Raw genomic sequence first — 26,681 nt, forward strand, 5'->3', positions numbered from 1 at the left:
CCAGAGAATGAATCTGAAATGGTGAATAGAAGTAATCTCTATGTACTTGCCACTAACGTTATCAGGCAAAAAAAAAGTTTCAGAAAAGGAACATTTTTTATAATATCAGCGTGCATCTCGATATCAAAATTTCCACTGTTCCCCGCTCAAAATGATTTCAGTCACAAAAGGGAACTAAGGTGGGACTCTTAAGAATATCATGGTAGGCTGCGATTCTATTCCCCCAGAACAGAAAAAAAAAATACTTATCTACCTTGCCCCAAGTAGGGAGGAAAATATATCTGATCTAAGGAATGTAGTATTTTAGAACATAACAGCAAGCTCCTTCTCAGTCATCTCAAACACATGGTCTCTTGCATCTGTGAGAGCTGTCTGAAATTTGGAATCCATCCGGATATTGTAAGGAACTAAAAATCGAGTAAAACAGCTAAAATAAGAGAATAATATTATCATTTGATGTTACCTGTCCTAATTTGGTGAGGAAGTTACTGGCAAGATTTAAAGATGTGAGTCTAACATCTTCATTTGCCTTAAGTGCTTGAGCGATAGCAAAAGCTCCTTCATCCTGTGTGCAACAGAAACTTAAGTTAATACAAGATGATACCTTTATCAAGACAGGTGGTTGTACTTGTACTGGAAAAGAGTTGCATACTCTAATTTCATTGAACCCTAAATTGAGTGTCGTCAAAGATTCATTGACCACTTTTAAACTCCGAGCAAGGCAGATTGCACCCTGAAAAAGGAAATGGTTATGTACTTTGAGGGAAATTAAAGATTGTGGCAGAATAGAAGAACTATAAACTTTGAATGAAACCTCGTCTCTAAGTCCATTGGCTCGCAAGTCTAGAGTTGATATGGTACTATTGTACTTCAACATATCGGCAAAATATTCTGCACCTTTGGCTCCGATCTGGAACAAAATTAAGTGAGCATGCTAAAAGAGATAGTTAAAGAGGGCATATATGAAACAATCCATGCATTACCTGACACCACCCAAGCATGAGATCTTTTACATTTCCATGAAACTTGAGTACCTCTGCTAATGCCATTGCCCCCTCTGGTCCAATGGGGTTGTAACCAAGTTCTAACTGTTCGTGAGAAATTTGAAGTATAATGTATTTAATTTTGTCCAATAAATCAGTAAAAGTTAACATTTTGATGAAACTTACAGAGGTAATGACAGAATTATCTTTCAGAACTTCTGCTATGGCACTAATACCCTTAGCATGTATGTCATTGCCCCCCTGTAAAATTCGCAGAATTCCAGCCATCAGAGCAAATAGAAAATTATGCTCTGATAAGATTAAGAAACTCAACCTCCTCCATGAACAAAACAAGAAATGTTGAATAAAATAGAAAAGAGGAAACAACTCTTACAAGATCAACGTTAGTTATCGAGCGATTCTCCTTCAAAGCTTCTGCAATCTTTTCAGCTCCCTGATGGATATTGATGTAAATGGGGGGGGGAAAAAAAAGAAGTAAACGTCAATGCATATCAAGAGATCGAGTCTGGATCTGCAATGTAAAAACTCAAATGATCCCTTATTTATGGGGACAGGTTACACTTTGTCCTTCAAATATACAACAACAACAACAACAACAACATACCCAGTGAAATCCCACAAAGTGGGGTCTGGGGAGGGTAAAGTGTACGCAAACCTTACCACTACCTCGTGGAGGTAGAGAGGCTGTTTCCGGTGGACCCTCGGCTCAAGTCCTTCAAATATAACTGTGGATAAAATAAATCCTTCGTCTTTGCAAAAAATGGACACCTTTGGTCCTTCCCAAATTTGGCGTCAAATATAACGGTAGTTTCTCAAGTGAAAAGCATGTGATTTGTGTTCTCTTTTAAAACAAAAAGCCTTCGCCTTTAATCTTCAACACCAAGGAAATCGCATACCAACAAAAAGAAACTGGGTTGAATTGAAGAAGTGGGAAACTTGAGGCTACTGATTACATGTGAAGTTTATTGACACAAATGAAGGCAGTAAATTTTTTTGCGAGCTAACTTAGAGAGTTCTTTCCAAGTTCTTGTGCAGGACTTGTTGCTTGTAGACACTGTACTCTGTCAATGTAAACCATAGCCTTAAGTTTCCGGAATGGGTAATCAACATTAGCTAGTTTGGTATAATCTACCAAGGATATGGTTAAATTCAGTTTGACTTTATGTTTCAATCTGATGTTGCCAGCACATGAGCTCTTCTCCAGCAGAAATTTAATTGTGCTTCTGAGCAACTACCCTGTCGAATGCAAACCCACCCCCATAAATTTCTGAAAAAAATCCTTCTTTGCAGCCCAAATCCCTTGAACTCTTCACAACAGATTTAACCTTCTGTTACTGAATCCGTACCAATTTCCTCCAATCATCAATTTTTTATCTTTCTCCTTCGACCACAAAGCTTTCCTTTTGACTCCAATGAACGCAGTTTAATTATGGTGGATGCAGACAGTTCTACTATAATCCAAGAGGAGCACAGTTAGGTTTCTCACTGTTGAAATATTAACGTTAAAGTTGTGCAGGACTGTAAAAGTATTCATTTTTACATAGTTAATATGTCTGTCCATATGCATATGTATTTGAAGGGAAAAAATAAAGCTACCCCTACAGATTTGGGATTATTTTAGTTTTATCTTTCTGAACTGCTGACAAAATTTAAAAAGACCTCAGTTCATCCAACACCATGCAACCCTTCTAATTTTCTTCTGGCAAGAATCCCCAAAGTGATTAAACCTAGTCTCAAAATTATATTCTTTAATGGTAAGTACCATTATAAAATTTCCTAACCATGTGATCTGAACTTATGGTTGGTTTCAAGAACAACTCAGCCATCACCTTCAGCTCTAACCAATCAAATTCTTTTTGTTTTTTCTCGACAATCAATCCTCACCCTCTTACCCAAAAATCTTTTCTATCTTATTTTAGGGGTTTCAACTTGACAAAAACTCAAGCTTTCTTATTCTTTGCTTCTGTTACATAAAATAAAACCATAAAATAGATCAAGAGAGTCTACTGATTGCAGTGAGAAGGACAAGGCTGAGAAGAGTCTTCTACATTACAAAGGAAAAAAACTGTGAAAAGTTCTAAGTGGTTCAATTACCTCATCTTTGATGTCATTCATATAGAGATTCAACCACAGTAAGCTTTTGCTTTTTTTGACGTATTCGGCAACATGAAATGCTCCTCTAGCAGTAATTGAATTGTTGGCAAGGTCAAGTAAGACAAGTTTCCCTGCAGACATATGAGGTGACCTTTCAAAAAAGATGCACAGGAAACAACGCCAAAATATGTTTAAAGAGAATGGTTAATTATATCCAATAAGCAAACCTTTACGCAAAGATAGGCCAGAGATTAATGCCCGTACTCCTTCATCGCCAACAGAGTTCCCCTGCAAATAAAGTTCCTGCACATAAAGAATCTTTTCAAACACATTTGAATATACAGGTGTATGTTGATGATATACAGTAATATGTAAACAGTAGCCCATTTCCATTTTGGGCGGAACAGATCTAGCTTCAACCTCGGATTGTTGGTGAGGAACATTAAGAAACCCCCCGAAGAAGTTTATCTAATAACATTAGTGCATTTAACACTTAATCCCAGTGTCAGCAGTCACAGAGGAAATTGAAGATTTTGAAAAGAAGAGCTCTTCTATACAATCAAATGGAAACATGAGTAACAACAACATACCCAGTGTAATCCCACAAGTGGGGTTGGGGTGGGAGAGTGTACCCAGACCTTACTCATACCTTGTGGAGGTAGAGAGGCTGTTTCCCAAAAAAAAAAAAGGGAAACATGACTGCAGAAGTTAAATACTAAGAAACAGTCCAATGACGCAGAAGCAAGATATCAAGGCTGACAAAAAGCTCAATTATTTGCCAAGTCAAATTACAAGAACAAAAAAAAGAGCAAAAGGCGAAGGGTCTCAGTGGGAGGAAGGAATTGATTAGAAATGTACCCTCAAGGACTTATTGCTCTCCAAGCCTTTAGCCAGTGCTGCAGCCCCTAAAGCACCACCATAATTGCCGCTGAACAGTTAATTAAAGCACATAAATTAAAAGATATAAGGGAAAATAAGAATTGATATGTTTTCCCTCACAAATTAAAATCCACTTCTTTTCCCCCCACCCCCACCCTCCAAACCAATAAAGAAAAATAAAATAATTAACTGCTACATTTGACATACGACAAATGAGGATGGGCGCAGAAAGACAGCAGAATAAATTTTGCTTACTTGATATGCAAGGATTGCAAAGTTTTATTCTCAAGAAGTGATCCAGCAAGACCTGAAAATCCCTATTTCCATATCCAAATCAAACATGTTTTCCTTCAGAAATTGAGATAATTAATAACTAAGAAATACAAATTACAAGTTCTGCTTAATAGCATACAGAATAGTCAATCAGATTATTGTTTAGTTCAAGAACACGCAAGGTTGAATTTTTTTTCAGCATTTCACCGATGGCTTTGGCTCCCTGCAAAATTCAGACAAACCATTGCAGAGAAATTTAGGCAATAATTTACCAGAAAGCAGAAAATACCATTGCAAGTTAGCAACAGCATTTCAATTAAATGCTCAAGGCATGTTCAAGACCTCATCTCCTAAGCCAGTGCTGTTCAGCTGGAGCTTTTGAATACCAGAGTTATTTGCCAGGATATCACATAGACACTGCAAACATAAATTAGCACCAAATAGACGTGATTGATCCTGAAGTGCCAAGGCGGAGATGAGAAATACAATACAAAGCATGACCATAAATACATGTGTTAAATTGGTATAACAGTTAAGTAAGTGCAAAGGGAAAGTTAGGATCTGCTTATTAGTCATCTGTATTCCAAGAACTCACTGCTTTGGATTTCACCTATATCATCTGTGCATTACCTTGGCTCCTTCATCCCCAATAGCATTTCCAGATAGGTTAAGAGTCTTTAGAGCAATATTTGATTGCAATATGCCATCAAAGGCCTTCAATCCATCTGCAGTTAGTCCATTAGCAGCAAAGTTTACTTCCTCGGCTGTCTGGAAATCACATGAAAGGAAATGCAGTGTACATTGGTAAAGGAACCAAACTTGCCCAAAAACATTATTCCAGAAAAAAAGAAGCCAGGATTGTATTGTTACTTGTCTACATTACAGGATTATGGCTTTATCCTCTTGGGTTAACAAGATGGACCATGATAAATAATGACATACTCTACACAGATAAAGGAAGAGGGAGGAGGGTAGAGAGAGCAAAAGACATTACCTGATTATATGCTAAACTCTCTGCTAGGAAAAAGAGCCCCTCATCTCCAAAGTTACGACCTGCCAAAGCCTAAAACATTCAATCCAATACCTCTTGTGACTTGCAATTTTAATCCTTAATCAGTATGCAAAGAATGTAGAATCACAATACAAGGAAGATGCAGCAAAACTTTGGTTTTGGTGTGTCGCGCACTTGGTGGGGGAAGCTTATAAATGAAACAAGATTGGAAAATTTCCTTCAGGCACTATCAGTATGCAGAACATGTTTTTTAATCATAAATCACGGTAAAGCTTTGGTCTTTATATGTTGAACTTTCTAAAGAGGTGGGACTTAAGAATTTACTAAGTCAAGGCAAATATTTTAACATCATGATCACATTTCTGAAAACTACAAATGATAGAAGGTTTTTTATCAAAGGTATAAAAAAGGAAGATATTCACTATGACAGCATTTAGCATAGACGACCACCAGCTTTAATACTGAAGCAGCTGAGCCAGAACTGACTGCAATTTTACCTGACATGTCAACAATGCTGAAAGATCTAAGCTCTTTAGCAAAGTCATTAAGCCTCAGCTTGGATTCTCTTTCAATCTTTGCACCAAAACCAGGCAACAAGTTTGTCCCAGCGGCAATGGACCACTTCAATCCCTGAGCAGACTTGCTTTCTTCTGATGTAGTCTTGGCTGGTTTGGGTAGAAGAACTTTCTCCACTAGCTTCCACAAAACTGTCAACTGAACACATAGATTAGTACGATATAGAGAATCTTCCTTCTACTTAAGATTTCTATTTCGAGTCACAATTCATAAGAGGAAGATCTTCAGTCTAGCAGCCACATTCTCACAAGATTCAACCTCCGTGAGAAAGGATGCCAGGCGAAAGTTGGAAGGATATAACTTGCAACGAGTTCATTGGGAAGGGTGCAGCAATAGAAATGGCCAGGGCCCATAGTCAATGACTGAACCAGAGCAACACTGGTAAAACTAAGACATTTATTCTTTCTGCAGATGCAAGTTAAGTAGCTCCTCAATTTTTTGGGCAGAAAGAGCTCAGAAGTTATTAGTAGAGGTAATTGGCAATGAAAGACGAATTCAATCACATCATATTGAATAGAAGTATGGAGCAACATCTTTGGAGATGGAAATGTAAGAACTTTGAATGTTAAGATAAATTAGATGCAATGATACCAGTGGTTGATTAACTGTTTATTAGAATTTGACATTGTAAAAAAAGAAGAGAGAAATGAGCTCTTGTAATGAAAGGTTTAACCGCATTCAAGGAGCTACTCATATAGAAATTCTGAACCAAATTAAGAAGGAAAGTTTACTAATTCCCGCTCTTCTAACTAATAAAACATAATTATTATGAATAATTTACACAATATTTTTAACGATTCACTTAACGTCAAGCATGCTCCTTCATATTCAAGATGGTCAAATAACTAGAAAAGTAATTAGAACAAGAACAGTCACCTGAATCGTCTAATTAGTAGTGAATGATCATGGGAAAGAAAAGCAGCGTTGAAATTTTTTTCTTCTAAAAGGTTACTGGTAATTGAATAATGAAAGAAAGTGTTTTTCGACACATGTAAAGGAATCTATAATTCAACCACCGGAAGGTATATGCTAAGTTAAATCTCTTGGACATCATCCACATAGCTCGGATTGGTGGTAAAGTGTAACTTAAGAAGTAAAATAGAATTGCAGTGCCACCAGAAGGAAAAAAGAAGTGTGATCAGTAAAACGTAAAAAGGAAAGAGAAGTCCACCCAAAAGTAGTAGCATAATGCCGTGCACTGATAGGCAGAAGTTACTTAAGTCATTAGCAAGATCTATAACATCTGAAAAGGGAATAACAACTTCTTTTTAATTGATACTTACAACCATACAAGAAGACTCCTAAATAGGAGTTTTAGCCTACAATAATAAGGATTATTTCCTAATCTTTTGGATTCTTAGAGCCTGTTTGAATCGACTTAGAAGTTGATCAAACTTTCTTTTAAGTCAGTTTTTGACTTCTAGGAGTGTTTGGCAAATATAAAAATAACTTAAAATAAGTTTAAAATGACTTAAAATAATTAAGAAGTTAAAAGTAGGACCCCCCTGCCTACTTCTATTTCTTAACTTAAAAGTCATTTAAGTTTGACCAAGGATATTACATTTGTACCCTCAATTCATGTAAATAATTCCAAATTTGCCCTTGTGAAATAAAACTCTAAGATCTCCTCTTTCCCTCAACTTTCTTTTGTTGTTGTGGCCCTAGTTTTCTCCAACGTTCTCACCAACATTTTTCTTGTTCCTCTTCAACATTTCAATTTTCTCTTTTTTTCCATGAAAATTTCACGGGATGATCGACACTGAAGTAAGTTAATGAAGGGAGGCTCATGACCTCATCCATATAAGTGCTATTCTATTTCTATCCCCAGCACAAACTATTCTTTCTAGGATATTCCGTTGTTGATTAGGATGCCATTGAAGTGTCCTCAAGCATTTATTACCAATAAACCCTCCTTCTTCGCTTTCAATCACTAATCTTCACACAGAGAAAATCCAACATATATTTAGAATGTTGATGAGCACGGTCTTCAACTCCATTGAAGACCTTCATCTCAAAACCTTTTTTTTATATAATGTTATCAATTTTAAGGGTATTTCAGGACATTTTGGTAAAAAAGTGTTTAACAACACTTATTTGCCAGACACATCAATAAAATTTTTTCAACTGCAGCACTTTTATCCAAACACATAACTACTTATTTCTAAAATAAGTTTCAACACTTTAAAAGGTTACTTTTTTGAAGCCAATCCAAACGAGCTCTTAATCAATATAACATAATCATTAAGAATATTTCTACACAATATTAATAACATTCCATTAACTTTCACCAGTAAAACAACTAAAAAGAACAAGAGCATTCCTCCTAGTAATCCTCTTGATTTTCAAAAGATAGTTAAATGAGGATGCCATAAGTTGCGGAACAAGTCATCATCTTCTCACTAATTTTTTTTTTTTTAAAAAAAAACTACCACACACTACATGTCCGGTGTCCCTTAAGCATAGAACTATATTTGGCAACTAAAAGATGAAAACCAGATTTATGGTTGTGTTGAGCAAGCCGCTTTACAACCAAAGTTGGTTCAAGAGAAGGAATTTGTTAAGTTGCAGAACCTATTTCTCAAAAGCTGTTAGAAAATGGCTCTTAAAGAGGAAATATAATTTTCAATGGCTAATTTATATTAGATAATTGAAGCATATTAAATTAATTACAATGATTGCAACAATTGGGAACCTAAAAAACAGGTCAGTGTCACTCAGTCAAAATGTCAAACAAAATACATTCATACGAGTGCAGGCAGCAGAACATCTAAAATGATATCAAAAGGCTGCAAAATGAAAATGGCAATCCTGTTTGGCTGTAAGGTGCCTTGCACTTCTATGTTTTAAATCTAAGCCTCTAAAATGCTGAAACATTACTGTGTTAACTCATTTTCTTAGTCACGAATAACTCAACAAAAAGAGGGTAATCCGTTGCAGGATGTACAGCTTAAAAGTTCCATATAAAGAGCCTTAAGTTCTTCATTCATGGTTGACTATCAGGTCTCTGTCATACTGCCAAGCACTCCAATAACTTCAAACTTTTCTATTAAGTTGAGAATTTTCACACAAGACCTCATGATTCCTGACCTCTTCCAGTATCCGCCAAAACTGGAAACCCACTTAAGTTAGACCCTTGCCCCAAATACTAAAGCCTTGCCTGCCACTAACTTGGCATTGTGAAAAACACAAGAGCAAGAATGTCAAATTTACCATTTGCAATTTCATATTTTTTGCCACAGTTATAAGGTGCATTGCAATTGAACTTACTAGACGCAAAAGGATGCAAAAACAATTTCAATACAAGGAAAACAGAAAATTAAAACCATTACAGATACATAATGGAAAGCAAACATTGCACACTTCCCTTTTTAATCCGTTCTAATTTATGTGGCACACTTCCTTTTTTAATTTGTCCAAAAGATGTCACTTTTTTATAATTGGAAACAATTTAACTTTATAGGTGCACCAATAATCAAGTACTCTAGTACTTTAGACCATAAATTCAAAAGTCTTCTTTTTCTGTGTCAAGTTAAAAGGTGTAACATATATTGAAAGAAGTCATTTTTAACTCCTTATTTTATTTATTGCTCCAACACTAGTAGTGATAACCGAATGTACTCGAACGCAAAATCCTCCTCAAAAGCTCAATTCAGCATAAGAAATTAAAGCTATCAGCTTATCAGTAGAAAAAGAGATGAAAATAGGCAAAATGTCAATACCAAAAGAGATAACCACAAAGGCACCAGCGGGCACAACAAACGAAACAATTCTGTCAACAGGCAATGCTGGCGTTTGAGCTTGTGATTCCTTGTAAACTCTCCGAGTATTCGTCGATCGTCTCGGACCAGTACTAGACGACGAAGCAGCTCTAACAATTACACGTCTCAATTGCAAGCATTTTCTTCTTCTACTTATACAAATCGGCGAAATATGAATCAAACAATAACTGGATGAACTGCTCAACGATTTCTGCAATCCGTATCCGACTTTTCTACCATTAAATTCAAAATTCACCTAAAAATTACGAAAAAAAGTGAGAATTTAGTCATAAATGTAAGTTCGAGTGAGCTAATAGAGTAGAGGAAAGTACCGTTGGATGAGAGCACAGAGAGAATGTAGAAGATGAGCCCATGGAGAGACTCAATGAGTGAGTTAGACAGTGAGAGGAACGAAGGGAGAGTTCCAGAAGAGGAGATAAAGCGCGGCGTTGCAGTGATGATGATCTGACGGAATGTTTGGGCCTTAGCCGGTTATAAGTCTAGCCCAAAAATTTATTGGACTTTATGGGATGGACCAAATTGGGTAGCTCTGGGTTGAAAACATTTAAAAATGACTATAGTTTGGGCTTAATTAGAGATGTAAGGTAAAATTACAGAAATTCCACATTTTAGTTTACTTATTATCATTATCTCCTATAAATTTTACAAATCTCCAAAATCCCTCATTTTCGCGCATCAGATTAGTGTATCAGCGCTTATATTATTGTATCTCGTGCATCAGATTAATGTATCAGCGCTTATATTATTGTATCTCGCACATCAGATTAATGTATCAGCACTAATATTATCGTATCTCGTGCATGTATCAGCGCTTATATTATTGTATCTCGCGCATCATATTAATGTATCAGCGCTTATATTATTGTATCCGTTTGAGGGATTTTTGCAATTATAAACTTTTAAGGGATAGATTGTAATTATAAACAGAAATCACATACTTTTGAGGCAAAATTACAATTTATCCCTTAAAAGTTTATAATTACAGAAATCCCTCAAACGGATACAATAATATAAGCGTTGATACATTAATCTGATGCGCAAAATACATTAATCGTTAAGTAAGATACATTACATTTTATACATGATACACTAATCTGATGTACATTTTTTACATGATACACTAATCTAATGCGCGAGATACACTAATATGATGTGCGAAAAATAAGGGATTTTGGAGATTTGTAAAACTTATAGGGGATGATGGCAATAAGTAAATTAAAAGGCGGGATTTTTGTAATTTTTCCTAACTTTAATTTGCTTAATTACGAACAATAGTTATATGCTAGGGAAAGGAGAGACGCGAACGAGATCAAGGAGATAGAAGAGGGAGGTTGAATACTTGTTGTATTTGTTGTTTTCAGGTTGTATCATGAATACAATTGATAGAACTGATTTGTATCAAAACGAATACAATTGTATTCATTTTAAGAGGAGAGAGGCAAGCGAGGTCGAGAGAGGGGGAGAGAGGATGAATACATGTTGTATTTTTTGTATCACGAATACAATTGATAGAACTGATTTGTATCAAAATGAATACAATTGTATTCATTTTAAGAGGAGAGAGGCAAGCGAGGTTGAGAGAGGGGGAGAGAGGATGAATACATGTTGTATTTGTTGTATCACGAATACAATTGATACAAAATACAAATACAGTTGATACAAATATAATTGTCTGAATATAATTAATACAATTGATTTGTATCATATATCAAATATAATTGGATCAATTGTATTAACGAACACAATTTGTGTCGACGAATATAATTGGCACATTGACAAAATACAAACTATCATAATACAATTGATACAAAATATGTAAACAATCGATACATAATATAAAATACAATTTATATGGAATACAATTACATTTGATACATAATACAAAATACAATTGTCATATTTATGTGCAATATTTTTTGGGCTGCAACTAGGCAGATGAGAGGGAGGGGGGGGGGGGGGGGGGGGGGGGNGGGGGGGGACAGTGGGAGGAGAGAGACAAGGAAGAGAGAGAGGATGATAGAGAAATTTGCTATGAAACCCTACATATAGCTACAAGTTGTAATAGTTTAAACTATAGTGATTTATCGTAAATACATATTACATGTTTGCCTTGTTGTATAATTTTTCCATTAGTTATTCTCTTTCATCTTGCACCTACTTGGTTTTTCTCCTAAATTCACTCAAACATATCAGTTTTTGAAATTTGAAAGATATCATTTCTCCCTCCTAAATCCTAATCATCCTTCCCCAATTTCAGGTATCTTACATTGGTGGTTTTTAATTGTTTTTTAATTTTATTTTCGTTTATATATTTTTGTTTATTCACTCAAACAATCTTCATCTACCATTTTTAGTTTTTCCATTAAATTAATAGGTACATACAAATCATGGTTGAACAAACTCTATCAAACAGGATTACTCATTGGGTAACAAATGCATGCCCAAATCTCCAAATACACGAGGAAATGGAGAGGAATCAAATTTGTATGTAGCAAGAATTTCTAACTAATATTAGTTGGGATTACAAAAATAGCTGATTGAGTTTACTATTTACTTTTTCTAACTAATATACATGAAAGATATTATATACTATTTATAATTATACATCTGAGGCTACTTTTAATTAATGTGGTTGAGTGGACAGCTATCATGTTAATTCTTCCTATTAATTATAAGTTGCAACAATAATCTTGGTTATTACGTAACTAATATTAGTAGGTTGCACCGACAAAAGTTGTGGTAGAGTGTAAGTTCTTCTTTATCATTAATCAGAGGTCTCGAGTTTAAGTTTTCATGGGTATAGAGTCATCTTTGTTAGGGAAGTTTTACCCTTACGGCGCGAGTAAATTCGAATTTAGTCAAACTTTAATATAAATACTAAACTCCGAATAAAATAATAATAATAATAATAATAATAATAATAAAATAAATAAAATTACAATCCTTTGATATTTAAGACCTTTAATTGAACAAAAATCACCTACTTCTCTCAAATAATACACATTTATACTTTTTTGTATTGACTTATTTATATCCACGTTCTTAGGCATATTAGTTGTGCAGGCATATTATATACCACGACCAAACCACGTTAGGTTTTAGAAACACAGAGAATAAGCAATCAAAACTAGTTCAAGCACTATCATTATCAAGGTTGTTACAAATTTACAATGTATAAAATTAACATCTTGTCGAAAATAATGGTTCAACCTAACTTTTCTTCTATAACTACGGTGTTGAACTGTTCGAAATAGTTTATGCACATCTCAATTAATTTTACAAAAAATTATTACCTCCTATCAGTACGAATATCGGGTGACTTTATCCATCAAAACTTTAACATATAGAAAATATACTGTCTACATTTTTGCCTCCTTGAATACTTTTCTAATTATATATGCATTTACTGATGTAGTTTAAATGTATTAATATAGTTGTTGTGTTTGTAAGACTATTTGATCAAGAATCTAATTAATAGGATAGGATTTCTCTCGTCGTAAAAGCAGATTAGGCTTTATGTCCCACTCCTAATCCTAACTTCGCCTCTTCCCATCAGGGAAAGACTGGGTGAATGAATTTTGGCAAAAAATAAATTTAAAAAATAGACCAACTTATTATATAATAATGTCACCTACTAAGGGAAAGCTAGCTAGTAATGGATTATTATATTAACTTCTCAATATGACTTCTCTATATAAGCAAGCAAGGAGCTTTGTTGGAATCTCAATAGAGTTTCAAAAGGAAATCATCATCACCATTTGTGTGAGTTAAATTAAGCATGGGTTTTAGGGCTTCAGCTACAATTGTTTTATTTTTGGGCATGTTGGTTGCTATTGCAACAGCACAATATGGAGGCTCCTATGATGACTCTAATATTGGCTCCACCAATTCATCTCCAGCACTTATGTTAGCACTTGTTGCATTCATCATTTCTTTCTTTGTTATAATCAAATAAAGGATTTGATGAGTCTATCAAATTCAACTTATTATAAAATGGTTTGATTAATTTCCTCTCATTTTAATCTTTTGTGTTGTAATACTTAAGGTGTGTAATATAATATATCCTTGTATATGTTTTTTTTCTCCCCTCAGATTTCTCTCTATGATTGCTTTGGTTTTAAGGAGTGTGTTTTCACCAGCCAACTTTATTTTATTTATAACTTTACTCATGATTAGTTTAATAATTACCTTGTTTTTAATTAACAAACTTTAATGAAAAATAAATTGTAATAACAAATAAAATATGATGAAATAGAGATTTTATCAATGAATATTTGTGAGTATGATTGTGTTCCTCTATAAGTCGTTAGTAGTGTGTTTCTCGACCTTCTTGCGATGTACTTGATCAGTAGAAACGTCGAATGATGACTTTGACAAAGGTTGTATTTGATGTCTTTATCTCTTTATGAATATCCAATGAGTGATGGGATTTCGAAATGTCTTTCAAAAAAATATATATTACCTTTTATATATATAGATGTGAACTAGAATTTAGAGTAGATCGTACTAGCCTGCAAAAACTAAGCTCGTCTTATAAAGTTCCACAAAATTTTAATGTCTAGCTACCTCATTTTTTGTACTGGGCAGTGAATTGATGTTGTTATTTCCATCAAACAATAAATCGCATTCGTTGAATGCGATTTATGTGTGAGTTTCAGTCTTTTTTTATTTATTGTTGAAATTACGTTATTACTCCTTCCATTTAATTTTATTTGTCCAATATTGTAAAAATGCATTTATTTATATTATTTATTACTTTTATCATATCTAGAATAGATAATTATTTTTTCCATTTTATACTCAATATTAATTGAGCTGAGAAAGAAAGGCATAAAACGCATTCGACGAATGCGATTTATGTGTAAGTTTCAGTATCTTCTCATTTGTTGTTGAACTTACGTTACTACCCCTTTCGTTTAATTTTATTTGTCCAATATTTTTAAAATATATTTATTTATTTTATTTATTACTTTTATCAAATCAGAAAAGATAATTATTATTTTCAATTTATACTCAATATTAATTGAGCTGAGAAAGAAAGACATAGAACGCATTCGGCGAATGCGATTTATGTGTAAGTTTCAATCTCTTATCATTTATTGTTGAAATTATGTTATTACCCCTTCCGTTTAATTTCATTTTTTCACTATTTTTAAAATATATTTATTACTTTTATTTATTACTTTTATCATATCTAGAATAGATAATTATTTTTTCCATTTTATACTCAACATTAATTGTGCTGAGTAAGAATGACATAAAACACATTCAACGAATGCGATTTATGTGTAAGTTTCAGTCTCTTCTCATTTATTGTTGAAATTACGTTACTAACCATTCCGTTTAATTTTATTTTTCTAATATTTTAAAAATATATTTATTTCTTTTATTTGTTACTTATCATATCGAGAAAAGTTAATTATTTTTTTCATTTTATATTCAACATTAATTGAGTTGAGAAAGAAAGACATAAAACGCATTCAATGAATGCGATTTATGTGCAAGTTTTAGTCTCTTCTCATTTATTGTTGAAATTATGTTATTACCCCTTCTATTTAATTTTATTTGTCCAATATTTTAAAATATACTTATTTATTTTATTTATTACTTTTATCATTTCAAGAAAAGATAATTATTTTTTTCATTTTATACCAAGCATTAATTGAGCTGAGAGAAAAAGGCATAAAATGCATTCAACGAATGCGATTTATGTGTAATATTGTCCAATATTACACATTTGTCCATTATTTTTAAAACTTATTTATTTATTTTATCATATTGAGAAAATATAATATTTTTTCCATTTTATACGCAACATTAATTTAGCTGAGAAAGAAAGGCATAAAACGGATTCAATGAATGCGATTTATATGTAAGTTTCAGTCTCTTCTCATTTATTGTTGAAATTACGTTATTACCCCTTTCGTTTAATTTTATTTGTCCAATATTTTTAAAAATCTATGGACTATAGCACACGTAAATCGGTAAATTTGATCTTTCCCGCATTGGGGTTGTTTGGAACTTTAAAATAAGTCTGTTTGAACCTCGAGACCAACTCACGCCATTAATAAGGTCGTAACGGACTCCAAAAAAAAAATTAAGCCAAAAATGAGTCGGGATCACGTATCACCAAAAGTCTATGGACTATAAATCGATAAATTCGGTCTTTCCCGCATTGGGGCTATTTTGAACTATAAAATGCATTTGTTTGCGCCTCGAGATCAACTCACGCCATTAATAAGGTCGTAACGGAATTCCCAAAAAAAATTCGGCCAAAAACAATCGAGATCACGTATCACCAAAAATACTTGGACTATAGCACACGTAAATCGGTAAATTCGATCTTTCCCGCTTTGGGGCTATTTTGAACTTGAAAATGCATTTGTTTGCGCCTCGAGACCACCTCACGTCATTAATAAGGTCGTGACGAACTCCCAAACAAACATTCGGTCAAAAACAAGTCGGAATCACGTATCACCAAAAACCCATGGACTATAGCACACGTAAATCGGTAAATTCAGTCTTTCCCGCATTGGGGCTATTTTGAACTTGAAAATGTATTTGTTTGCGCCTCAAGACCACCTCACGCCATTAATAAGGTCGTGAGTCGTGACGAACTCCCAAAAATTTTGGAGCTTTGTTGGAATCTCAATAGAGTTTCTAAGGGAAATCATCATAATTTGTGTGAGTTAAATTAAGCATGGGTTTTAGGTTTCAGCTACAATTGTTTTATTTTTGGGCATGTTGGTGGCTATTGCAACAGCACAATATGGAGGCTCCTATGATGACTCTAATATTGGCTCCACCAGTTCATCTCCAGCACTTATGTTAGCACCTGTTGCATTCATCATTTCTTTCTTTGTTATAATCAAATAAAGGATTTGATGAGTCTATCAAATTCAACTTATTATAAAGTGGTTTGATTAATTTCCTCTCATTTTAATCTTTTGTGTTGTAAATACTTAAGGTGTGTAATATAATATATCCTTGTATCTGTTTTCTTTTTCTCCCATCAGATTTCTCTCTATGATTGCTTTGGTTTTTAAGGAGTGTGTTTTCATCAGCCAACTTTATTTTATTTATAACTTTACTCGTGATTAGTTTAATTATCTTGTTTGCAACAAATTTTAAAGTGATTTATAATTAAAATACGATTTAATAGAGATTTTATCGATGAATATTTGCGAGTACAGTTGTGTTCCTCTATAAGTTGTTAATTAGTAGCGTGTTTTTCGACCTTCTTGGGATGTATTTGATCACTAGAAACGTCAAACAGTGACTTTGACAAAGATTGTATTTGATGCCTTAATCTTTTTATGAATATTCAATGAGTTTATGGGATTTCGAGATGTCTTTTCAAAAGAATATATATCAACTTTTATATAGGTGTGAATTAGAATTTAGGATAGAGTACTCGCCTGCAAAAACTATAACAAAAACTAAGTTCGTCTTATAAAGTTCCACAAAATTTTAATGTCTACTTACCTCGTTTTTTGTACTAGGCAGTGAATAGATGGTGTTATTTCCGTCAGACAATCAAAAAGAAGTGTAATCTAAAGAAAACACAGTCTAAACATGTATGGTCATTTGGTAGCTGATTATAGTTATATAAGTATTAGTAATATATAAATTAGTTATGAAGAAATTAGTAATACATAAATTAGTTAAAAAAAATACTATAGTAATACATAAATTAGTTACGTATTAGGAAAACAGAAAATAAAAACCATTACAGATACATAATGGAAAGCAAACATTGCACACTTTCCTTTTTAATCTCAATTCAGCATAAGAAATTACAACTATCAGAGATGAAAATAGGCACAACAAATAATGCTGGCGTTTGAGCTTGTGATTCCTTATAAACTCTCCGAGAATTCATCGAACGTCTCGGACCAGTACAAATCGGCGACTTTTGTTTATCATTTTACGTATATGTAGTATAATTTTCCAACTAAGGGTGTCCAATTGGAAACCCTAACCTAAGTGTAGCTACACCATTGCTTCCCACATGCTCTTTTTTTTTTTGTTGTTGGAGCACTTTCTCTCCAATTCTCGTCGCTAACCCCTTTTCACCTCTCTAAAGCAATGAATTCCTTTATGCTACATGCTTTTTAATGTCCTTGCAACGGGGAACTAGGCAACTGATATCTTGACATGTCTGTGAATGCCAATGCAGTAAGGACCAAATTTTGCGACAAAGTGCGCACCCCCCTGCAACTCTAACTCTGCACCGGCTTACATGTTGAAAAAGTTCCCTAATTTTGAGGCATCCTGAGAACGAGCAGGGATTGCTTAGGGTTGCACGGCATTGTGATGCATGCACCAGAACACCCATTAATTTGACCTTCAATGGTCCCTGACCCTCGAATTGCTCCCTTTCGAAGCCAGAGTCAGTTTTGGACAGGTGAATGTGAATGTTATTGTAGAGATGATACAATATCATCATTGAGGAATGCTTGGCGCGACGAAGTGAATCAAATTGATAGTGATTTTTCTCACAGAAGCTTAAAAAAGAATGCCTATTCTCGAAAATATCATTTTCAATAATAGCATTCTGGTCCTCAGTGCTAGCAGGTATATCGCCCTCGTCCATCACAACCTCAGAAAGTAAATGCTCTTCTCCATTACTAGAAGTGTGTGTTTTCTGCAACGTGACACACTTCGCACAAATATGAAAGTTTTTGCATTGCTTACAAGACCATCGACCTTCTGATAGTATTGCTTGTTGGCAGTTTGTGCACACAACATGTAAATTTACAATGATGAATTCTTCTTTCACAGGTAAGATTGTTTGCCCCAACTTTTGCATCACTAGAATATCTTTAGTTGAATCTGCATAAACATTGTCATGTCCAATTGCTTTTAACGTACTCTTTGTCATTAGCTTTTTAACTTTATCACCTCTATTCTCTGTCTCAATGTTCCTAATTATTTCTTCTGCAGCGCCTGACCAATAGTCTCCGTCGAAATATGGCAAATGAGCAGCACTATTCCTTATACTCGGCGCAAAAAAGTGATCATATAAATTAGTATAGTTCACTACAATATCCTCTTCAGATGCTTTCCTTAACATTGACTTGTACCACAACCGGAGCTTCTCTGGTTTCGGTGTTTTCTGAGATTTAGGATGGCAATACAAGATGTAGTCTTCGCCTTTTATAGAGGGGCAAGCCCATAAATAGCAGGTTGTAAAACCTCGTTTCTTGCAGTAATCCATGTATCCAATCAGTATTTCATGGTAAACAAAAGTTCGTAGAGCTTCCCCTTTCACAGTTTGAATATCAGGTTTAAAGTAGTTGATAGAATCGAGATATGATATATAGACGCAACGTCTATTTGGAGGGGCACATTCTGATCCAAACTCTTGGACATACATTCCGAAGAGGCAAATATCTACTCCTCCAATTTTCTGGAATAATAGAATCACCTTTGATTTGTACTGAAACTCCGGAGGATAATCTTCATTGTGAAAAATATCCAAAAATTGTTGATTTACTCTCAAATTTCTGTTAACAGACAATACCACTCTGACAATTAGATCTGATGCACCAGGTACCTCGTTAGCATCATGTCCTGACAATTTTGCTCTCTCGTTTCTTTCTAGCTCGAGGCACGTGAACAGTCTCTGCTCAATGTGATCACTAAGCATAGTTCTCGGAAGATCTTGAGCTCCGATAGAAACTGGTAAAGACACATGCTCTCCTTCTTCGATTTCCTTTAAACGACAAAACGGACATATATACTTTGCTTGTCCTTCTAAATCTTTTTTAGCATTATAGAGAGCACATATTTGATGTTGCCAGCATTCACACTTATCACACTGTACCCACGGTTCTTCATTTCGATCATTATTTTTAGCCTTTTGAAACTTATTTTTGCTAATTGATAGTCCTTGGGATGAGACATTATCATCGACACAACACTTCCTGAAACATTTCGTACAAAAGCAGCGCCGTCCATCCGCTTCATCCACAGCCCAATAATAAATCAAGTTGCGTTTGATACACTTACAACATGATGAACAATATATAGGTGTTGGGACAAAAACAAGCTTATCAATGCCACATAATTGACAGACATTTACATTCTCAGAGACAGAACGTACTGCCGTATTTCCAGTTGATCCCTGATTATATTGACTGAGATTATGTATATGATCCTTCAATTGCTCGATAGAGAAATAGTCCGTCAATGAAATACCCAGCCTCTTTCGATCAGTTAAATCGTTTCTTGCAGATGAAGTGATCTCGTTACTTATCTCTGTTTTATTCTTCTTGCTGCAAACAGGGAGATTTTCCAACCTCTTCCGCTTTGATGGAGGCAAATCAGCTTCATTGATATAAGATCTAAAGCCATTACGTTCCTTATCATTGAGAATCGGTGCCAAATTCCTTTTACACATAAAACTCTTGATTATATTTCCAATCATTCCGTTTCACAGGAACTAATACTAATTTGATGGAAAGTATTTTATTTACAGTTGACGTTTAATTCAACTTTTCTCTATTTCTAGATGGAACTTTCTTTTTCTTATAATTTCGTATGTTGAAAATAACTAGTAACCTTACTATTTATAAAAGAAAGTAAGAAACCAAATTAAACTAGGATTAGAAAACTTATTCCTATAAGAACTAGGACAAATAAATTCTAACTAAACATTAATTAAATATTGGAAGGAAAATATTTTATTTATAATCTCATAAGTTTCATGAATCTTAATTCAACTTCTCTCTATTTCTATATAGATCTTTCTTTTCTGTATATTCGATCTATTTCTATATATTTTTGTATGTTGAAAATAACCAGCAACGTCTTTATTTATAAAATTAGGAAATCAAATTAAACTAGAACTAGATAACATATTCCTATATGAACTAGGACAAACAAATTCTAATTAGACATTAATGAAATAAATATAAAAAATAACAAAACTTAAACAATTTAGGATTTCTACTCCTTGAATTATTATTACAACAAACTCTATCCATAAATAAACTTCCTAGTATTTTTGCCTCCCGAGTACTTTACTTTATATGCATTTACTAATGTAAATTAAATGCATTAGTAGAGTTGTTTTGTTTGTAAAGATCATTTGATCAAGAATCTTAATATAGGATCTCTTTGATGATCAAAGAAAGGATTTGATGAGTCTATCAAATTCCACTTATTATAAAGTGGTTTGATTAATTTGCTTTCATTTTTATCTTTTGTCTTGTACTTTTTGGTTTGTAATATATCCTTGTATATATTTTTTTTTCTCCCCTTAGATTTCTCTCTCTGATTGTTTTGGGTTTTAAGGAATGTATTTTCATTAGACAACTTTATCTTATTTATAACTTTACTCATGATAAGTTCAATTACTTTGTTTTCAACAAATTTTAAAGTGATGAATTATAAATTGTAATAACAAATAAAATGTGATAAAATAGAGATTTTATCGATGAATATTTAAGAGTACAATTTTGTCCCTCTCTAAGGCGTTAGTAGCGTGTTTCTCGACCTCCTTGCGATGTATTTGATAACTAAAAACGTCGTATGGTAACTTTGACAAAGGTTGTATTTGATGTCTTAATCTCTTTATGAATATCCAATGAGTTTATGGGATTTCGAGATTCCTTTTCAAAAGAATATATATTACTACCTTTTATATAGGTGTGAACTGAAATTTACGGTTAGATTACTAGCCTTCAAAAACTATTTCAGAAATTGAGCTCGTCTTATAAAGTTCAACAAAAAAATCAATGTCTATGTACCTCATTTTATACTAGGTTGTGAATTGATGGTGTTATTTCCATCAAACAATTAAAAAGAAGTGTCATCTAAAACTTTTTTTAAAAAAACAATCCAGTCTAAATATGTATTAAGGGGTCGTTTGGTAGTTGGCTATAGTTATGCAAGTATTAGTAATACATATATTAATTATGAGAAAATTTACATATTATTGATCTTATGTGGTGACTATTAATGCACAATTTAGTTATTCATGTATAATTTATTCATTTTTTGGTTAAAAGACCAGACCGGCCTGATTTATTAAATAAATGAGGCTATATACAATGTACTTCACCCAAAGTGCTAAGCCCATAAAAATCAGAAAAAAACTAGAACAAACAAAAGAAACCAAAAGGCAAACAAAGATCAAAAAAGAAATAGGAAAGTGATAAGGATGAAGGTTGTTTTAGCTTATGGTATCATCTTCGCCTTGACCCCTCTTTCTTCAGTGAGCTAATGGAGCTCCAAATCGAGTTTGAGCTCTCAGTTGGGCGTGAAGCTACTTCTCCCACGATTGACACCCCTAACTCAGCATTAGCGGGTGAGAAGGGATCTTTGCAAGCTCGATTCGATGTGTACCTCTAAGTCGATCTATTCTTTTTGATAAGGTTGATGCTGATCTTCCTCCCTTTGCAGGTCTCTAGCTGAACGAAAACTCAAATGAAGGATTCTTCTGTCAACAAGTGTAAGTTATATCTTTTTTCTTAGATCTATTCCCAGTGGGTTGAATCCATAAAGAGATTGGTATCACCACTTGAGCTTAGATCTTTAAAATAAGGTATTGACTTATTAAAGTTGTTTCATATTTGACACAAGAGACATTCATGTAATCAACCTGGCATCTACCTCGAACATGAAACTAATTGATCCAATTCACACCAGTTACACAAACTTTATGATATTTATTTACCTTAAATTGTTTAGTATATAACTCAGTAAAACATAGCCTAGACATATACAAACTAACCTAAATTGTCCTGATCTTATATTATATGTGACACCTCAAGCTCTCACCAGATGCATGATATGTAATCAAAATGAATCTAATTCGGACAAAAATGATAGAAAACCTTAATATGTTAGGAATATTTTAGAAGTTATAGAGAAAATCACACATTGTTAGAACAAAGCATATTAGGCTACCTTATTTCAACTTTTGTCCTACATAAAATAATATATAGATTCTCTCATAAATTATACATGTATTAGTTATATTAATCTCTAAATTGTAAATCAAACATCGTATTAATTTATACATAAATAACTTATCTCCTTATTATCAACTATCAAACATGATATTGATTATACAAGATTTAATACCTACATAACTCATTACAACTCAAAAGATAATAATGACAATCTAAAATAAGAATAACAACTCAAAGATAAGGTTTACAAGTTTGTTGAATCATCACTAAGTACTAAAGTCATGCGTCACGATGTTTAAACTAAATTTCGCTATTTCACGCATAACATCAATATTCTTCATTGATACGATAATTTGTGGCAATTAAATATAAATCTTTCTTTTTTGATGCAGTTAATCCATGTGTTTCAGTTATGTCCAAATCTTTTGAATTAACTCCATTTGGTAGTTCCCATTCAAAGTGGTAGAGTAACTGAGCCAAAGAAAATCCAACACTAGCTAAAGCAAATTGTATTCCTGGACACATCCTTCTTCCTGAACCAAACGGAATAAACTCAAAGTCATTCCCCATAAAGTCAATCGAAGAATTTTCAAATCTCTCTGGTATAAAACTTGTAGGATTTTGCCAATATTTCGGATCTCTCGCAAGTGCCCATACATTGACAAGTACTCTAGTCTTTTGAGGAATGATGTATCCATCTATATTTGTGTTCTCCCTACATTCTCTAGGTCCCATAAGAGGACCTGGAGTATGGAGCCTTAATGTTTCCTTAATCACTAACTTTAGATATGTCAACTTTTCTATGTCATTTTCATCATACTTTTTCTTTCCTTTAAAGACTTGTCTCACTTCACTTTGGGCTTTGGCCATGACACTTGGGTTCCTCATCATTTCTGACAATGCCCAAATAATAGTTGAAGATGAAGTTTCAGTTCCACCAATAAATATATCCTATATCAACAAACAAATAAATCAAATCGATGAATTCGATTGTTCAAGGAGAAACCTTAAAAGGAGTCTAGAACTATATTAACATGGAAAAAATACATTATTAGGCATACTTCACTATCATATATTTTATTTTTACATATACTTTCAAAATATTACGTATCTTACTAACAATTAAGAGTTTCCTATATATCTTACACTTAGATACATGTAATTTTGCTACCAGATATACAAAAATAGGGAGAGAGGCGAGCGAGATTCGTATATATCCTATATATATATATATATATATCTGGAGTGATCCGCAAGTATCTGGGATACCAAATACATGGAAGAGTGGTGAGCGAGATGGGAGAGAAATGAGCGAGATTTGTTATGTATCTCAGACACATGCGAATCCACTTGGATACAATTTATTGGGAACAAATTACACCTAAATTTGACCCCATGTATTCAAGATATAGATATATCTAGACATATATCTGGAGGCACCAAAATTTGGTAAGATACGTAATATTGAAAAATGAAGTTTATCTAAGTAATTAACTCCTAAGCTAATGAGATTTATGTAAGTCCCTTATAAACATCCAACTTTGAAAATATAAAAGCAAGGTGAGAAAAGATAATGATAGGAGCAAACTTACAGAAATTACAGCTTTAATATGGTCATTTGTAATTGGAAATTGAAGTCGAGAGTTCTCCTTAGTTCTTAGTAAAACATCAACCAAATCCTCATCTCCAAACTCACCATTTTTCTTCTTCCCAATTGATTTATTTTCAATATGTTCATTAATAATATTTTCCATAATTGAATCAACTTTTTGATGTGCCTTCATCAATCTAGATTTCACACCACTTATGTTATGAAGTAACTTCCAAGAAGGGAACAAATCAGCCACATCAAATCCTCCAGCAAAGAATAGTACTTCCTTCATAAGTGTTATAAACTCATTTTTACCTTTGCATATTTTTCCAAAAGCTGATCTACAAGTAACAGAGTTTGTAAACCGAACAACTTTTTCTGACATATTAATCAATACTATAGCTCCGCCGCTTGTGGAACGAATAGATGAAATGAGACTTGAAAGCTCATCTTGTCGAATTCCACTAAAGGACTTGACCATCTTCACACTAAGAAGTTCTACCATACAAATCTTACGCATTTGTCTCCAGTAGTCACCATACTGGCTAAATATAATATCTTTATTATTGTACAATATGATATTTGTGGATACAAATTGTGGCCTATCAGCAAATGCAAGATCATGAGTTCTCAAAATCTCTTGTGCAATAGTAGGTGATGATATGATCACAACAGGAATTTCCCCGAGTTGTAAGTACATAATAGGTCCATACCTTCGCGCTAAATTTCTAAAAACACGATGTGGAAGTTGTCCTCCAATGATCAAATGATGTAAACTTCCAATAAAAGGAAGTCTCCATGGACCTGGAGGTAACCTTTGTTTTTTGTTTTTACTCCATTTTCTAACTAGAATAACAAGGGAGGACAAGAAGAGAAGCAAAGAAACTAAGTTAAAAAGAGAATAATACATCTCAATTGAAAATTACACTAAGGTTTTGGTGGATATTTCTTTCAAGTAACATTAGTTACTCTTATAGTGGCACCATATCCAAATTAGTATATTAAATAAATCAATCATTGATTCATATCATTGTATCTTAATATTTCCATTTGATCAGTTATTTTTTTTTAAAAAAATATATCATATCATATCAATATGTCGATTGTTTAATCAAAACTGAATTATTTGATTGTCTCTATCATCTTTATTTTTCTTCGATATTGTTGTGGTTCAGATAATTCTTAATATTTTATTTTAGATTGTTACGTAAGAAATTGTATTGTTATTAGGATGTATTATTTGTCATGTAAGATCAGAGGTGTATCAGGATTTTGAGATGATGGGTGCACTGTTATGAAAAGGTTGATCTATGATATAAATTTGATCGGTCGACATTTAGAGAGAAAATTAAAACAAGATAAATATAAAATTCAAATTTCTAACCTCGCGGAGAGAGGTGCACCCAGTCATAATCGCATTATGTGATACTTCAAGTGTGGGTTCACACATCTATATTTCAATATTTTTTCTAAAATATAACACAACTATATATGATCTCGGGAGGGGACCATGTGTTCACGTGAACCCGGTGACCCCCTAGATACGCCTCTGTGTAAGATGATGAGAAACTTTAATATAACACGTCAAATATAGATTTAGAGTACTATATATACATATTCATAAGGCATTTCTTGTGCACTTAATAGCAATGCATAGCATGGTTTATTTTATCGTTTAATAAAGTCGGTGAAAATTATTGGAGACATATGTCATGATCTGCTAACTTGATATAGTAAAATTATGAGCAAGTTATCAAGTTTCGAAATACGGTGCGCTTAGTTTCAAGATCATTCAATAAAGACGAAAAAAATATTAGATATTTTTTTATATATGTTTAAATTTTTTGAATTTTTGATCAAAGTAAGTCATTATTAAAATTAATTCATCAAAATAATACGTTTTTTTGAAAATTTACAAAACTAGTATAAACGTAGTTCTCAGTAACGTTTTAGGTTATATTTTATTCAAAAAAATTCAATAACAAAAAAGACAAAAATCTGACAGAGTAAACAGATATAAAACGTTATTGTCAGTAAGTTTTATAATTCGTTACTCTAAAGCATGTTTTAGAGTTAAAACGTGACTCACAGTAACGTTTCTCTGAAATGGTGAAAATTGAAATTCAATCTTGTACATGCCTCATTCATTATTCAAACTTCCACTATTAAAATGGATAGATATATTTTGTACATACCTTCATTTGAAATATATATGATTTTCTCTTTTCATACATAGACAATACTTTTTTAAACTAAAGGAAAAAAGAGTGAGGAAGACTTTGCACAAATTGGAGCTTGTCTTGTATCATTTCAATTTCAAAATTTGTAAATAAATCATACGAGAGATCTTCTTCTAGCCTAAGATAGCATCCCTTCCAAATATTAGACCAATCGGTTTCTTATGATTATTAAATATTAGACTATCAATAAAGAAGCTATTGAATTAAAAATTGATGTAATAAGTAAGCAAAACAACTATTTAAAAAAACATAATGACTACATCATAATAGAAGAGACAAAGGAATTAATTGATATTGTAGTAAAGCCCTC

At 33.2% G+C, this 26,681-nt stretch overlaps 3 protein-coding genes across 3 annotated transcripts; all 3 read right to left on the reverse strand.

Moving 5' to 3' along the window:
- Positions 1-77: 77 nt before the first annotated feature.
- On the reverse strand, positions 78-10,072 carry LOC125867753 (uncharacterized). The gene is made up of 18 exons (XM_049548324.1): positions 9,929-10,072; positions 9,558-9,852; positions 5,760-5,969; positions 5,245-5,303; positions 4,881-5,018; positions 4,593-4,667; positions 4,390-4,473; positions 4,233-4,294; positions 3,957-4,026; positions 3,326-3,401; positions 3,099-3,229; positions 1,378-1,437; positions 1,170-1,244; positions 984-1,088; positions 815-910; positions 653-733; positions 464-565; positions 78-372 (listed from the first exon to the last, which is right to left on the reverse strand). The coding sequence occupies exons 1-18, from the start codon at positions 9,968-9,970 to the stop codon at positions 304-306; spliced, it is 1,830 nt and encodes a 609-aa protein (XP_049404281.1). The 5' UTR covers positions 9,971-10,072; the 3' UTR covers positions 78-303.
- A 7,499-nt stretch (positions 10,073-17,571) lies between these two features.
- Positions 17,572-20,049, reverse strand: LOC125868814 (probable histone acetyltransferase HAC-like 1). The gene is given in 1 exon segment (XM_049549366.1): positions 17,572-20,049. A coding segment is annotated over 1 exon segment (2,478 nt).
- Positions 20,050-22,730: 2,681 nt separating this feature from the next.
- Positions 22,731-25,058, reverse strand: LOC125867869 (premnaspirodiene oxygenase-like). The gene is made up of 2 exons (XM_049548458.1): positions 24,133-25,058; positions 22,731-23,491 (listed from the first exon to the last, which is right to left on the reverse strand). The coding sequence occupies exons 1-2, from the start codon at positions 25,039-25,041 to the stop codon at positions 22,868-22,870; spliced, it is 1,533 nt and encodes a 510-aa protein (XP_049404415.1). The 5' UTR covers positions 25,042-25,058; the 3' UTR covers positions 22,731-22,867.
- Between the last annotated feature and the right edge of the window lie 1,623 nt (positions 25,059-26,681).

The sequence above is a fragment of the Solanum stenotomum genome, chromosome 6 (assembly GCF_019186545.1).
Source record: "Solanum stenotomum isolate F172 chromosome 6, ASM1918654v1, whole genome shotgun sequence".
NCBI lineage: Eukaryota > Viridiplantae > Streptophyta > Magnoliopsida > Solanales > Solanaceae > Solanum > Solanum stenotomum.